General features: G+C 32.3%; 1 protein-coding gene across 1 annotated transcript; it reads right to left on the bottom strand.

Annotated features, from left to right (window-relative positions):
- Positions 1-12,017: 12,017 nt before the first annotated feature.
- On the bottom strand, positions 12,018-13,223 carry LOC123298950. Its single transcript, XM_044881051.1, has one exon. It carries the CDS (start codon positions 13,221-13,223, stop codon positions 12,018-12,020), a length of 1,206 nt encoding a protein of 401 aa, XP_044736986.1.
- Positions 13,224-13,470: the final 247 nt, after the last annotated feature.

Raw genomic sequence — 13,470 nt, forward strand, 5'->3', positions numbered from 1 at the left:
TGAGAATGACATTATCAATGAAGCACAGGCTGGATTCCGAGTAGGTTTTGAAACAATGGACAATATTCTAGTTTTAAAGACTATCATTGATAAAACTTTGAAAATAAAAAGATTAAAATCATACCTGTGCTTCATTGATTTTGAAAAGGCATTCGATAAGATTGACAGATCCTTGTTGTGGAAGAAATTATCAAAAATAGGATTGCCATTAGATCTAATTAATGTTATGCAGTCGGTTTATCATTCCACCAGCTGTTGTGTTCGATCGGACAGAGGGGATGTGGGCTCTAAATTTAACACTTATCAAGGACTAAGGCAGGGCTGTCATTTGTCAGCATTACTGTTTTTGATATACATTAATGATTTGTATGATTGGATGGAGGAAATACAAACCACGTCTCCGTGTATTAAGGGTAAAGAAATTAAAATTTTATTATATGCTGATGATGTGGTTCTAACATCGAACACAGTTGGGGGTATGAGAAGGAGCTTGATGGGACTAGAACGTTATTGTGATAAATGGAAGATCAAGGTAAATGTGTCCAAAACTAAAATTATGAGGGTGGTTAATGGGCGTAAATTAAGTAAGAATGAGTCATTTAAATACAAGGATTCCGTAATTGAAAATGTAAACTGCTTTCAATACTTGGGCATAACTTTATCCAATAATGGAAGATGGAATGATCACATAGAGCGAGTTTGCGATAAAGCGAAGAAAGTTTTAATGAGTATTCGTAGATACGTTTATGAATATGATAATTTTCCTATACGTGTAACTACTAAACTATGCAACGCTTTGGTATTACCAGTTTTAACGTATGGCAGTGAAATATGGACTCTAAATAGTAGCAATACCAAAAATCACTTCAAATCTATAAACACGGTCATGCATAATTTCCTTAAAGAAATACTATGTGTACCAAGATCCATTCCTAATTCTGCAATCAATCTTGAGCTAGGAACCAGAAGCGTCGAATATCATTGTCTACAGAAAGCCATCAATTACCATAATCGGGTTATTAATAGTACCAAAGGGCTACAACTAATTTGTTTGAGTGAGGGAATGACAATAAGTTTTAATGAACTACTTAATCAAAGACAATTATCTAGCATTGATTATAAATCTAATAAAATATTCGTTAAAGCAAAAATTCAAGAGCTTGCAATAAAGGTATTTTTGAAAGATATTGCCGAGAAAGAGAGCTTGAATTTTTATGCGACACTAAACCATTATAAACAAGGTGCTAGATATTTGTATGATTGTGATAGGAATGAGAGATATCTTTTTGCAAATTTTCGTATGTATCGTTTCAACTGGGATAGTATGAAAGTTGATGGCGTGAGAATATGTGTATTGTGTGATCAAACTGAAAGCATAAAGCATTTGATAGAAGACTGTCCGGGAACCTCTGGTGCTGAAAGAGATGCTGTGAACAGATTGCAACTTAACAGTGCACAAGATATCTTAGGGATATCTGATAGTTTAATAATACCACCGGTTGTAAAATATTTAAAATTTATCCATAAAAAAAGAAAATTATATTTGAATTAAATCCGCCCATGTTTCCCCAATAGAATACTCTTTTTTTTTTCTTTTTTTTTTTCTGCAACATATAATTTTGTCTTTAGAATCTATTTATTTATATTTTTTCAAGCTTAGTTAAACTATTTCATTTTTTTATGCAGAGTGGCTTATGTTTATTTATTTATTCATTTAATTTTGTCTTGTTAAAATTGTAACTTATTATGCCTTTATGTAAATGTAATATAATTGATTTATGTCAATAAATATTTAATAATAATAATATAAACGGGCTGAACATGCGGAAAATTCATTAGCGCATTAACTCAGGCGGAAAGATGAAATTTATAAACGGGCTGAACATGCGGAAAATTCATTAGCGCATAAACTCAGGCGGGAAGATGAAATTTATAAACGGGCTGAACAGGTGGAAAATTCATTAGCGCATAAACTCAAGCGGGAGGGTAAAATTTATAAACGGGCTGAACAGTGGAAAATTCATTAGAGCATAAACTCAAGCGGGAGGATAAAATTTATAAATGGGCTGAACAGGTGGAAAATTCATTAGCGCATAAACTCAGGCGGGAGGATGAAATTTATAAACGGGCTGAACAGGCGGAAAATTCATTATCGCATAAACTCAAGCGGGAGGATGAAATTTATAAACGGGCTGAATAGGGTGGAAAATTCATTAGAGCATAAAGTCAGGCGGGAAGATGAAATTTATAAACGGGCCTAACAGGCGGAAAATTCATTAGCGCATAAACTCAAGCGGGAGGATAAAAGTAATAAACGGGCTGAACAGGTGGAAAATTCATTAGCGCATAAACTCAGGCGGGAAGATGAAATTTATAAACGGGCTGAACAGGGTGGAAAATTCATTAGCGCATAAACTCAGGCGGGAAGATGAAATTTATAAACGGGCCTAACAGGTGGAAAATTCATTAGCGCATAAACTCAAGCGGGAGGATAAAATTTATAAACGGGTTGAACAGGTGGAAAATTCATTAGAGCATAAACTCAAGCGGGAGGATAAAAGTAATAAACGGGCTGAACAGGCGGAAAATTCATTAGCGCATAAACTCAAGCGGGAGGATAAAATTTATAAACGGGCTGAACATGCGGAAAATTCATTAGCGCATAAACTCAAGCGGGAGGATAAAAGTAATAAACGGGCTGAACAGGTGGAAAATTCATTAGCGCATAAACTCAGGCGGGAAGATGAAATTTATAAACGGGATGAACATGCGGAAAATTCATTAGCGCATAAACTCAGGCGGGAGGATGAAATTTATAAACGGGCTGAACAGGCGGAAAATTCATTATCGCATAAACTCAAGCGGGAGGATAAAATTTATAAACGGGCTGAACAGGTGGAAAATTCATTAGCTCATAAACTCAAGCGAGAGGATAAAATTTATAAACTGACTGAACAATCGATAAATAAATTTGATCGAGCTTTGACTAGGAACGATGATGACTATAGGCAAACGGAGCAACTAGCGAATACTGAAGCTCACAGGGAACAACGACAAATGACCTTTGAGCAGCAAACTTTAAATAAATTATTTTCAGAAAGTCGAGTTATTAATTATCGTTCTGAGCCGGCAAATAGATTAACGGAAAGTTCCAATCAAAATGTTAGAAATCAATTACGAAATGAACAAATGGATGATGTGGAACAAGAAAATTTCTTAGAACATGAACGTAGAAGAAACTTTCTCAAAACATTAGAAAATTATGACTCCATTGTAAAAGAGGGCCCTACTGAGATATGTAACAGTTGCGGTGGATTATGGTTTCCGAATCAAGTTAAATCATTAGATAAACTTAAAATAATTGAGAAATTTTCTCAGTTGTTTGCCCAAAAAGTTTTCTTTTTAGCCGTATAAAGCCTGAGTTATTAAACGGTAGTTGTGCTAAATTCTGCTCGAATTGTCGTCAGTTAATTTTAAAAGGGCGAATTCCGCCTATTTGTTTTATAATAATCTTCACTTTCCTGACATTCCTCAATGTCTTGAAGATTTAACATGTTTAGAACAGAGGCTTCTAGCTCCACGAATTCTTTTTATGCAGATTAGAACTTTGGGCTATGACAGGCAATGTGGTCTACGAGATGCAGTAGTAAATGTACCTATTGATAGCACTGTAGCAGTTCTTCCCAGAACATTTGATCAAAGTCATGTCATCCAAGTACATTTGAGACGCCGTCTTAGATACAGTTATGATTTCATGACTGATCTATTCGGCCTGGACGAGTTTTAGAAGCTGCTCGCTATTTAATTCAACAACCTTTGTATGTTGAGGATGGTGTAACTTTGTCAAATAACTGGTTAGAAAATTTAACGTCAAATAGTCTGTCTGTTCCATTTATTGTTTCGCCTGAAGATGAAAGTATAATCAATGCTTTACGTGATCTCGAAAACCAAATCTTGATCCTGAAGCTGAATTATTGAAAGTCGATGAAACGGATGCTTTCCATCCTGATAATTTAAACCCAGGTGGACAAGAAACTCTTTTAGACAATGAATTTGTAGAAAACATAGTCTTGGCCCCTGGTGAAGGTCGTCGACCTTGTGATATGATATTCGATTCCCACTCAGAAGAGCTGTCTTTCCCCAGTATCTATTGTGGTATTCCAAGAAATCCATCTGTTCCATTGACGTATTCAAAAATTGCCCGATCAGAAATAAGACGATTCGACAGGCGGTGTGCCACTACAGAAAAATTTTTTATACTTATAAAAAATATGAACTCAATAACATTAGAAATGCAATTTCTATTTGTTTAAGAAAGAAAATGAGTGGAAATGTACGTCATACAGCTGGAAATTTATTAAACGAGAATTACGTAAATGAGCTAATACAAAAAGAAGATGCATTTCATATTTTGCAAGGGTTAGGATCTGCCCCAGCACACTGGGAGGCTGAAAAAAAAAGGTTTTAGGCATGATTCGTCAATTGGGTATACCAAAACTTTTTTTATAATACTTTCAGCTGCCGAAACCAAATGGGTTGAGCTGTTAGTGATTTTAAGTAAAGTTGTTGATAATGTTGTCGTGACCGAACACGAAGCTGAAAATTTTGAGTTTAAGCATAAATCGCGTCTCATTCGTGCAGATCCAGCTACGTGCGCACGTTATTTCGATTATCGTTTTCGAACAATATTTAAATTATTCAAAAATTCATCAGGAATTTTTGGACAAAATTTTGTAAAACATTACTATTATAGAATTGAATTTCAGCAACGTGGCTCGGCTCACGTCCATGGACTGTATTGGCTTAATGAAGCACCTAAACTCAACCTCGAAGATCCAGAAAGTAAAAATAATGTAGAAAATTTCATTGACAAATATATTACAACAGATAGTGAAAGTGTATCCGAAAGTGGTCTAATTAATTATGAAAGACATTCCCATACTCGGTCGTGTCGCAGGGAATAGAAGCGTCAAAAATATTGCCGTTTTGGAATACCGCATCCACCTTTGGATAAAACTTGTATTTTAACACCATTAACGGAAAATGAAAAGAACGAGATACACTGCACTAATTATAATAGCATTAGGAACTTCTTGGAAACGGTAGAGTTGAGCGAAAATAAAGATGAAAATTTATCCTTTGAGCAATTTCTTGAACAAATTGAACTCTCTCGAGATTCGTATTTGTTAGCTCTTAGATCCAATTTAAAGAAAAATGCGGTATTCATGAAAAAGACTATGTCAGATATATTTATAAATACTTTTAATTCCGATATATTACGTCTACATAGAGCGAATATTGACGTCGAGTATGTCTTGGATCCATATGCGTGTTGTAGTTACATAGTTAATTATATTAACAAATCCAGCCGTGGGATTTCTAAAATAATGAATGACGCATTGGAAGAAATAAAAAAAGGAAATTTATCAGTTAAGCAAAAGTTGCAACATTTAGGAAATAAATTCATTCACGGCTCAGAACTTTCAGCTCAAGAAGCTGTTTATAATATCTTGGGTATGCATCTTTCTGAATGCAGTGAATCGGTCATTTTCATCAATACCTCACGTCCAAATGAACGTGTTCGTATGGTCAAACCACGTAAATGCTTAGAAGAAAATGTATTGGATCGGTATGTACTGCGGCCAGATAGCTTAGAAGAACTCTGTTTGGCAGATTTTATTGCCCTTTATAACTTCCAAAAAAAAGAATCGAGGAACTGACAACTCCGATAACGAACTTGACCAAGACCACGATATCGAGCCCACTACTGCCGTTAGGTTGCCTTTAAAAGATGGTAGTGGTTTCATTAAAAAAAAAAAGAGTTAGATGAAGCATTACGTGACGCATACGATCATCAAAATTTGGTACCTGAAGAACCTGATGAAAATGTTGATCTTGATAATGAATTTTTACCGTTTGCAGTTTCTGAAATTGAAAGCGATACAAACATTATTCGGATAGTTAAACCCGATGATAATGACAATGGCTCTGGTGTTATTAAATTACCACCAGTTATCTCGGAAAACTTTTTGTATGAGTTGGTCTGTTCGTTAAATGTTAAACAGCAATTATATTTCACGCATGTTTTACACAACATTAATTCGAAAACCGTGTTCTATGAATTTGTGAGGTCAAGCTGGTGTGGGTAAAAGCAGATTAATTTCTGTTATTTATCAAGCATTGACATACAGGTTCAATTCTGTTCCTGGTAGTGACCCCAATTCCATTAAAATTCTTTTAAGTGCACCAACTGGTCGAGCTGCTTTTGCCATTGGCGGTTCGACTTGACATTCTTTGTTTTCACTACCAGTCTTCGATTGAAATGCGACCCCTTAGCAACGACACAGAAAATTCACTTTTTTCTAAATTGATTAATCTTCGTTTATTAATAATTGACGAAATCTCCATGGTAGGTACTAAAATGTTACTTAGTTTAGATTCCCGTTTAAAGCAAATTTTCAAAAGTAATTTACCTTTCGGAGGAATTTCAGTGTTGGTTTTAGGAGATTTACGACAACTGCCTCCTGTTGGCGATAAATTTGTCTTTTGTCCGGCTGTCAATGATCCTTATTCAAATATAATTGGTGCACATTTGTGGAATCATTTTAAGTACTTCGAACTAACCGAAATAATGCGTCAAAGAGATGACAAGGTATTTGCTATTGCTTTGAATAACTTGGGTTCAGGAACTCTCACGGACTTAGATATTGGCCTGTTCACTAAACGCATTTGTAATGCCCAAGATGTTCCACAAGATGCTATCCATTTGTTTGCCACTAACGCAGAAGTTAATTCATATAATGACTTTAAATTGGATCAGATCAATACCAAAACGTGTATTGTGACTGCTACTGATAGAATTAAAGGTTCACTATCTGAGCAAGCTAAAGTTAATTTATTGAATGCCGTTAAAGATCTTAAAACCTCTCAAACAGGAGGTTTAGCTATATCGGTGAAATTGAAAATCAGTGAGAAATTTATGATATGCATTAAGGTCGATGTAGCTGATGGACTAACAAATGGAGCATGTTGTCAGTTAGCCCACATAGATTATGGTCTTTTAGGTAATTTCAATATAAAACGAACGATCAAGTTTCTATAGAAAGAAGACAGTTCCTTGTAGTACCTGCTGAAGGTATTACAATACATAAGAGTCAAGGTGCTACATATTCTAAAGTAGCCGTTCATTTAAAGAACAGAATGACTCGAGCATCTCTTTATGTAGCATGTAGTCGAGCCACGTCTGCTAGTGGTTTATTTTTAATTGGTCAATTTATTTCGCCCAGTCCGTTGTCTGATTTCGATTCAGTGGCTAAAGAACTTTCCGATTTACGCCAAGATAAGGCTTTGATACCTTTTTTCTCTTTTATGAATAACAATAATTTGAATCAAACTCAAATTATTTATCATAATGTTCAAAGTTTGTTTAAACATTTGGACAATGTAAAAGCGGACAAATCAATTTTAAATTCCGATATTTTACTTTTTGTAGAAACTTGGGCACTCGTTGGAGAAAACTTTGATATCCCTGATTTTAGCATATTTTGTAGATTGGATAGTATTAGAAAACTTAAGAAAAGGCTACCACGAGGTATTATTTGCTACGCGAAAACAACACTCAGTGATAAAATTCATGTACTTCGGTCCGATCAAATTGTTATTGAGTTTGTTTTTTTTTTTTTAATTTAATGACATTCATTACTTTTTGCTGTATAGAAATAATTCATTTCCACTTACAGAAATTGTAAATATATTGGATCAAATTTGTAATGATTTTGATATTGTAAAATTGGTAATTCTAGGTGATTTTAATGTTGATTTAAAATTGTGCAGTGGAAACGAATTATTGAATTCCAAATTAAATAGTCTCGGCTTAAATAATCTCCTTCAAGATAATCAGTCTACAACATATGGTGATTCTCAAATTGATTGGGCTCTCTCCAATATTAATCAAAATCTAATATCCGCGAATATTTATGAAACTGTATATAGTTATCACGATGCCGTATGTATAAATATATCTCAGTCTAATTCTGCTTCACAACACCAATGCAGTTCTAATTTGTAAATATTTCAATTTGTACATAGTTTGTTAATTCATAAATAAATTTTCGAGTTTACCAAAAATCATAGTAGAGTTCGAATTAAAAATAACTTTCACCCATTTGATCGGTTAAATGACTTTTTTTAAAGCATTGCACTCATTGAAGTTTCTATTGTTGTAATTACGCATTAATAGTTATTTATTTATTATTATATTTACTATTATTCATTTAAATTTATATTAAGATCAACTAACTTCAGGTCAGTAGTTTTATATATGTCAAGAATGTAAGATGGCTGTTTTTGACTTGTGTTAATTAAATTAGAATCAAATATATAATTTTACTATATATATATATATATATATATATATATATATATATATATATATATATATATATATATATATATACATATATATATATATATATATATATATATATATATCCCAAAAACACTCTGCAAAAGGTTATGGGCCCAGTGTACCCATTTTGAGATATAAGTTTGGTGTTTTGATAGTAAAGTTGGATTTTGATGTTTTGAGGTTACGCCACATTTTTTCATTGAGAAAAATTTTGTTAGTTATGGCAACCACAAGTTTTGGAAACGTTGCCTACGGGATTAAGCCATTCGATGGAACAAATTTCACCAATTGGTGTTTCCGAATGAAGTTACTTTTGGAACAGAATGGAGTACTTGACGTACTATCAAAGGAACCTCCAACAGCGGCTGCCGAGCTGATGGTTTTCAATGTAGATGATGTTAAGGCTCGTAACATTATAGTTCAAGGACTTGCCGACAACATTTTACCTACAATAAAGGATAAAAAAACAGCCAAGCTGATTATGGAAGCTCTCGAGGCTACGTACGAGAAGCGTGGTATGAAGTCGCTCGTAAATGCACAAAAGGTATGGAGGAAGCTAGAATACAGAAATAATCGACCGCTTAAAGAATTTTTCCATGAGTTTGAAACATTGGCATCAGAAGTAAAAATTGCTGGAGGGAAACTAGAAGAAGAAGAAGTCGTTAGTCAACTTTTAGTCGCAATGCCATCTGACTATGATGCAGTGGTGTCAGCAATGGATATTTTGTTCAACAAAGATAAATCTTCCGTCAGTTTGGAGTACGTAAAGAATACCCTTTTGGCCGAGTACGAGAGATCTAAGAAGAAAGGGGACCTGTCCCAAAATGTATTTGCTGCTTATAAAAATCAAGGTAAATGGTCTAAGTTTACTTCCAATTCTAGAAATTACAAGCCAAAAAATAGTGAACCATCCAAGTAGTTATACTATGAGAGTTCTACGATCAAAGCCCATGTTAAATCCCATAAGAGAAATCGGAGTTGGTATAAAAAAGTGGTATAGGAAAAATATATGTAAAATATGAGTGAGAGAAGTGTGTGGAGTGTAGATTTACCTTGTGGTTCAGTAGGTAGACTAGAGCCCTTTCAAATTATGACTTTTGGTATGTTTAACAGGAAATAAATTTTTGAAAGATAAGAAGTAATTCTTAAGCGAAGTAAAATTTGAGTGAGACAAGTGTGTAGATTACCTTGTGGTTCAGTTGTGAGGTAGACTAGAGCCGTTTGAAATTATGACTTTTGGTATGGTTAACAGGAAATAAATTTTTGTAAGATAAGAAATAATTAGTGCTTAAGGGAAGTTGAATGTAATAAGAAATTAGTTTTAAAAACATTTACATTTAGAAAATTATTATAGGAAGCATATTAAGAGGAAATAGCTGTGGTTATTAATTTTTTAAGTAATACAAAATTTGTGGTTAATTAGTCGCCTGCGGTTTTAATGAAATCCTTTGTGGTTTGTGGTTAACGGAAGTTGATAAAACGTCACAAAAATCATTGGAGGGATATGTAAGAAAACTAGTATTAAATTGATTATTTTAAGAAAAAAAATTTTTTCATTATATTTCGAATCATTGAAGCAAACTGTTGTTATTTCGTTTAAAAATAAAATACTTGAAAAAAAAAATGTCTGCAATATTAAATGAATGTAATGAGTTGAAACCATTTGCTAAATTTAGCGATTTAGAAGTGAATAAAAAGTATTTAGTGCAGTTTATTCAATCATATAAAACCAAATTTGGTAGTAGATGGACGTTAGAATTGGAAGATTCATTGGTTATTTTACCAAATCGTTATCAAAAATTGAAGAAGTCGAAAAAATTTTGGAAACAAAACCACTTTATTTAATTGTGAAGGGAGAAAATGAGTATGGTTCATTTGATCTCGAGTTTGTATAACAACAACCATATTTGAATACAATTACAAGAAAAAAATGAATGTGGATCATTTGGTAATGGATGTCAACAACATCAACAACAAAAAATGATAATGGAACGTAAATATTTTTTAAATCCATCAAGATCAATAGGCGTTGGTATTGATCCATCTTCTATGGTAGAGAAGATTAGATTTTCATCGAGAAAGTACTCAATATTTATGGATGTAAAACAGTGGTATTTGTTTTTGGAATTGCAATCATATATAATGGTGTATTTACATTCGCCTACATCAATGGGTGAAGAAGAAAATGTAAGTTTCGATGTAAATGGTCTAACCATAACACTTTGTTTAATAAAAAAGCAAAAAGTTATGATAATTAATAAAAAAATAGTTTATTCTCATTCAACAATTGTTAAAATATTTAAAATAAGTGGTATGTTATCTCACATTTTTGATCAATTAATTCAAGTAGACATAAAACAAATAATTAAAAAAATTAATGTATACACATATCGAATGATAAACAAACATCCTACCGCCTATTTTGAACTTGAGTATACACTTGAAATGATTGGTCAATCTTGGGGAAAATTAGCTTTTATAATCTTAAAAGAAATATCATATTTTTATCCTAATAAATTGTTATTATAATTTTTTATGTAATTGTATTCTTTCATATAATAAACGAAAAAAAAAAAAAAAAAAGATTTGTTTTAATTAAGAAAATAATTTTCCTACAAATAAACTTACATCAGCAAAAATAAAAAAAGATCAAAAGGTTACACACGCGCAAGAAAATTTTGCAAAGTTTGCAATTCAAAAAGTTCAAATACGTAAGTATAGATCAATATTTTCAGAGTATTTAAACAACGAAAATTGGAATTTTATATCTAGTATAGTATAATTATGGCGAATTTTACTTTTATAAATTACTATTATAAAATTACTCTGCCATTGTTTTACATTTTCTTAAAGAATAGTAACGTCAGTGTAGTGAATGCATTGTTAGATAGTGTATATCCCGTTCAACACAATATTCAAAACTCGGAAATACAGGCGATTACAAATCATGGATCAATTCAAAAAGTTTATAACAATTTTTATAATTCGAAAAACGAAACCGACCTAATAAGTGTATCGGACGCATTTGAGAAAAATTCGAGAGATTTTTTTAATAGTAATTTTACAAGAAACGAGAATCAAATGGATACGTTAAAAAAATTAATGGAAGTGTTGAAACCCAATGAACGTTTGGATGACATCACATATGACCATCTAAAGGGTGAACGTAAAAGGCGAAGTATTAACGAACGGTTTAATATTCAGCAACATGTACAAAATGTTGTAAATATTAACACAAAAATTTTACATATTATAAATATGGAAATTCTCGATTTTTTTGGTATCAACTACATTGAAAATATAAAATATTTTTATATTAATTTCGTCGATGGTTCAATATTTCTACATGATGTAAGGTATTATGGATCTACTGAAAATATTTTTGTTGGGAAATTAAAAAGTAACACTTTACAGTTAGTCCAGCGTCTGAAAGTTTTAATGAATAAGGAATTGGATTATTTGGAAAAATTCAAAATAGTTAAAAATAAAAAATAAACAAACAAAAAATTTCTAGTTTTCTTTTAAAATCCGCAAATTTTTTTTCAGTGTGTGGAAGAGTTGGGAAAGGAAATAAGTGAAAAAAAAGTTATTTTAGTATAATTTATTTATTTTATAATCTTTTTACATCATTCTTAAGTGGATTATATTCAACAATACGATCATGTAAAATTAGACAATATGCACTAGTATTAGGCTTAATATTAGATTTACATTTGAATTCAATTTTAAGATCCACCGGTCCCGTCTTTATTTCATCCATTTGGTGTGAACAATTTATGAGGGCAATGGGAGCTATTTCTTTGAATTGTTGTGGTGATAAGAGTGGTTGACTGTTAGTTTTATAATATGATTCTTGAAATTTTGAATACATTTCGTATAGTAAAGCATATCGATTATTTTGAAAATCTATATTGAGATCACTATATGGATACACATCCGAGTTTAAAAACACTTTTATATCAGTCAAATTGGCATGATCAAAACGACTCGCATCCTTCTCCTTCAGGTTTCGTCGATTAGTTTGTAGAGCAAAGATAACAAATCTCCCCTTTTCCAAACGTGTCGATGATTTTACAGCCCAGACTTGGTGTGTTGTAGTTGGGAGAACTTTATATTCATACATATCCCAACTACGAAAGCTCATCTTAATTGATTGATTGCTATTGATAAATTTATATAATAATAGTTTCTGCTCATCATGAAGTTGAACATGTGGAACGTGCCATTGTAGTTTTGTAATTTCAAATTTCATATCATCAGTTGGCGATATAATTGCATTTAAATCATTTCGTGCTCGATTCAAAATTAATTCATGCTTAACATTTGGAATAATTTTCATATAATCTTCTGCGAAGCCAAGAATTCTCTTTAATGGCATGCAAATATTAATATTACCATCGGAGAAATCAATATTATTTTCAGGACACCAACCAGCATTTAATAGCATTTTACTTTCATTATCATTAAGTGAGATATAATTTTTTAATGTTAAAGTGTGTCCAACGTTGCGAACACGATCAATTTCAATACCATTTATTTCATAGCGTATTTCTTCAAATAAATAAGCTGGATAATTGTTTACCAATTTGGCGGTGGTTGATAGTGTATTATCGCTAGCTTTTTTCACGGTCCCCTCAATATAGAGGAAACTTTCGCAAATTAAAATATTTAAATTTTGATTTTGAATACAAATTCGTATTTCATCATTGTTGTCAAACGTCGATAAAAATGGTGAATAGCTATGGTACTCAATTTTTGTAATACTTTCATCAAAGTGAACACCATCGGATATATTAAGCATTTCAGCGCTATCCATTGTTCGATGATAAAACAAGTCCCAAACTCTTCAAATAGTTTCTGTTCTCTGCCGTTAGTTTTCCAATGTTTTTCTTTTGTCCTTGTGTTGATGATAACGGCTTGATACTATATGTTGATTGTTGTCGTCTATTGTTGTACGTTATCATGACATAGATGTAAACGTACGATAATATTCTCACCACGAAAGTCAATTAGATTACCGTTTTGATCAGTAATTTTAATTGTTAGAGATGTTAGCTTCTTAA

The sequence above is a fragment of the Chrysoperla carnea genome, chromosome 4, assembly GCF_905475395.1.
Source record: "Chrysoperla carnea chromosome 4, inChrCarn1.1, whole genome shotgun sequence".
Taxonomy (NCBI): Eukaryota; Metazoa; Arthropoda; class Insecta; order Neuroptera; family Chrysopidae; genus Chrysoperla; species Chrysoperla carnea.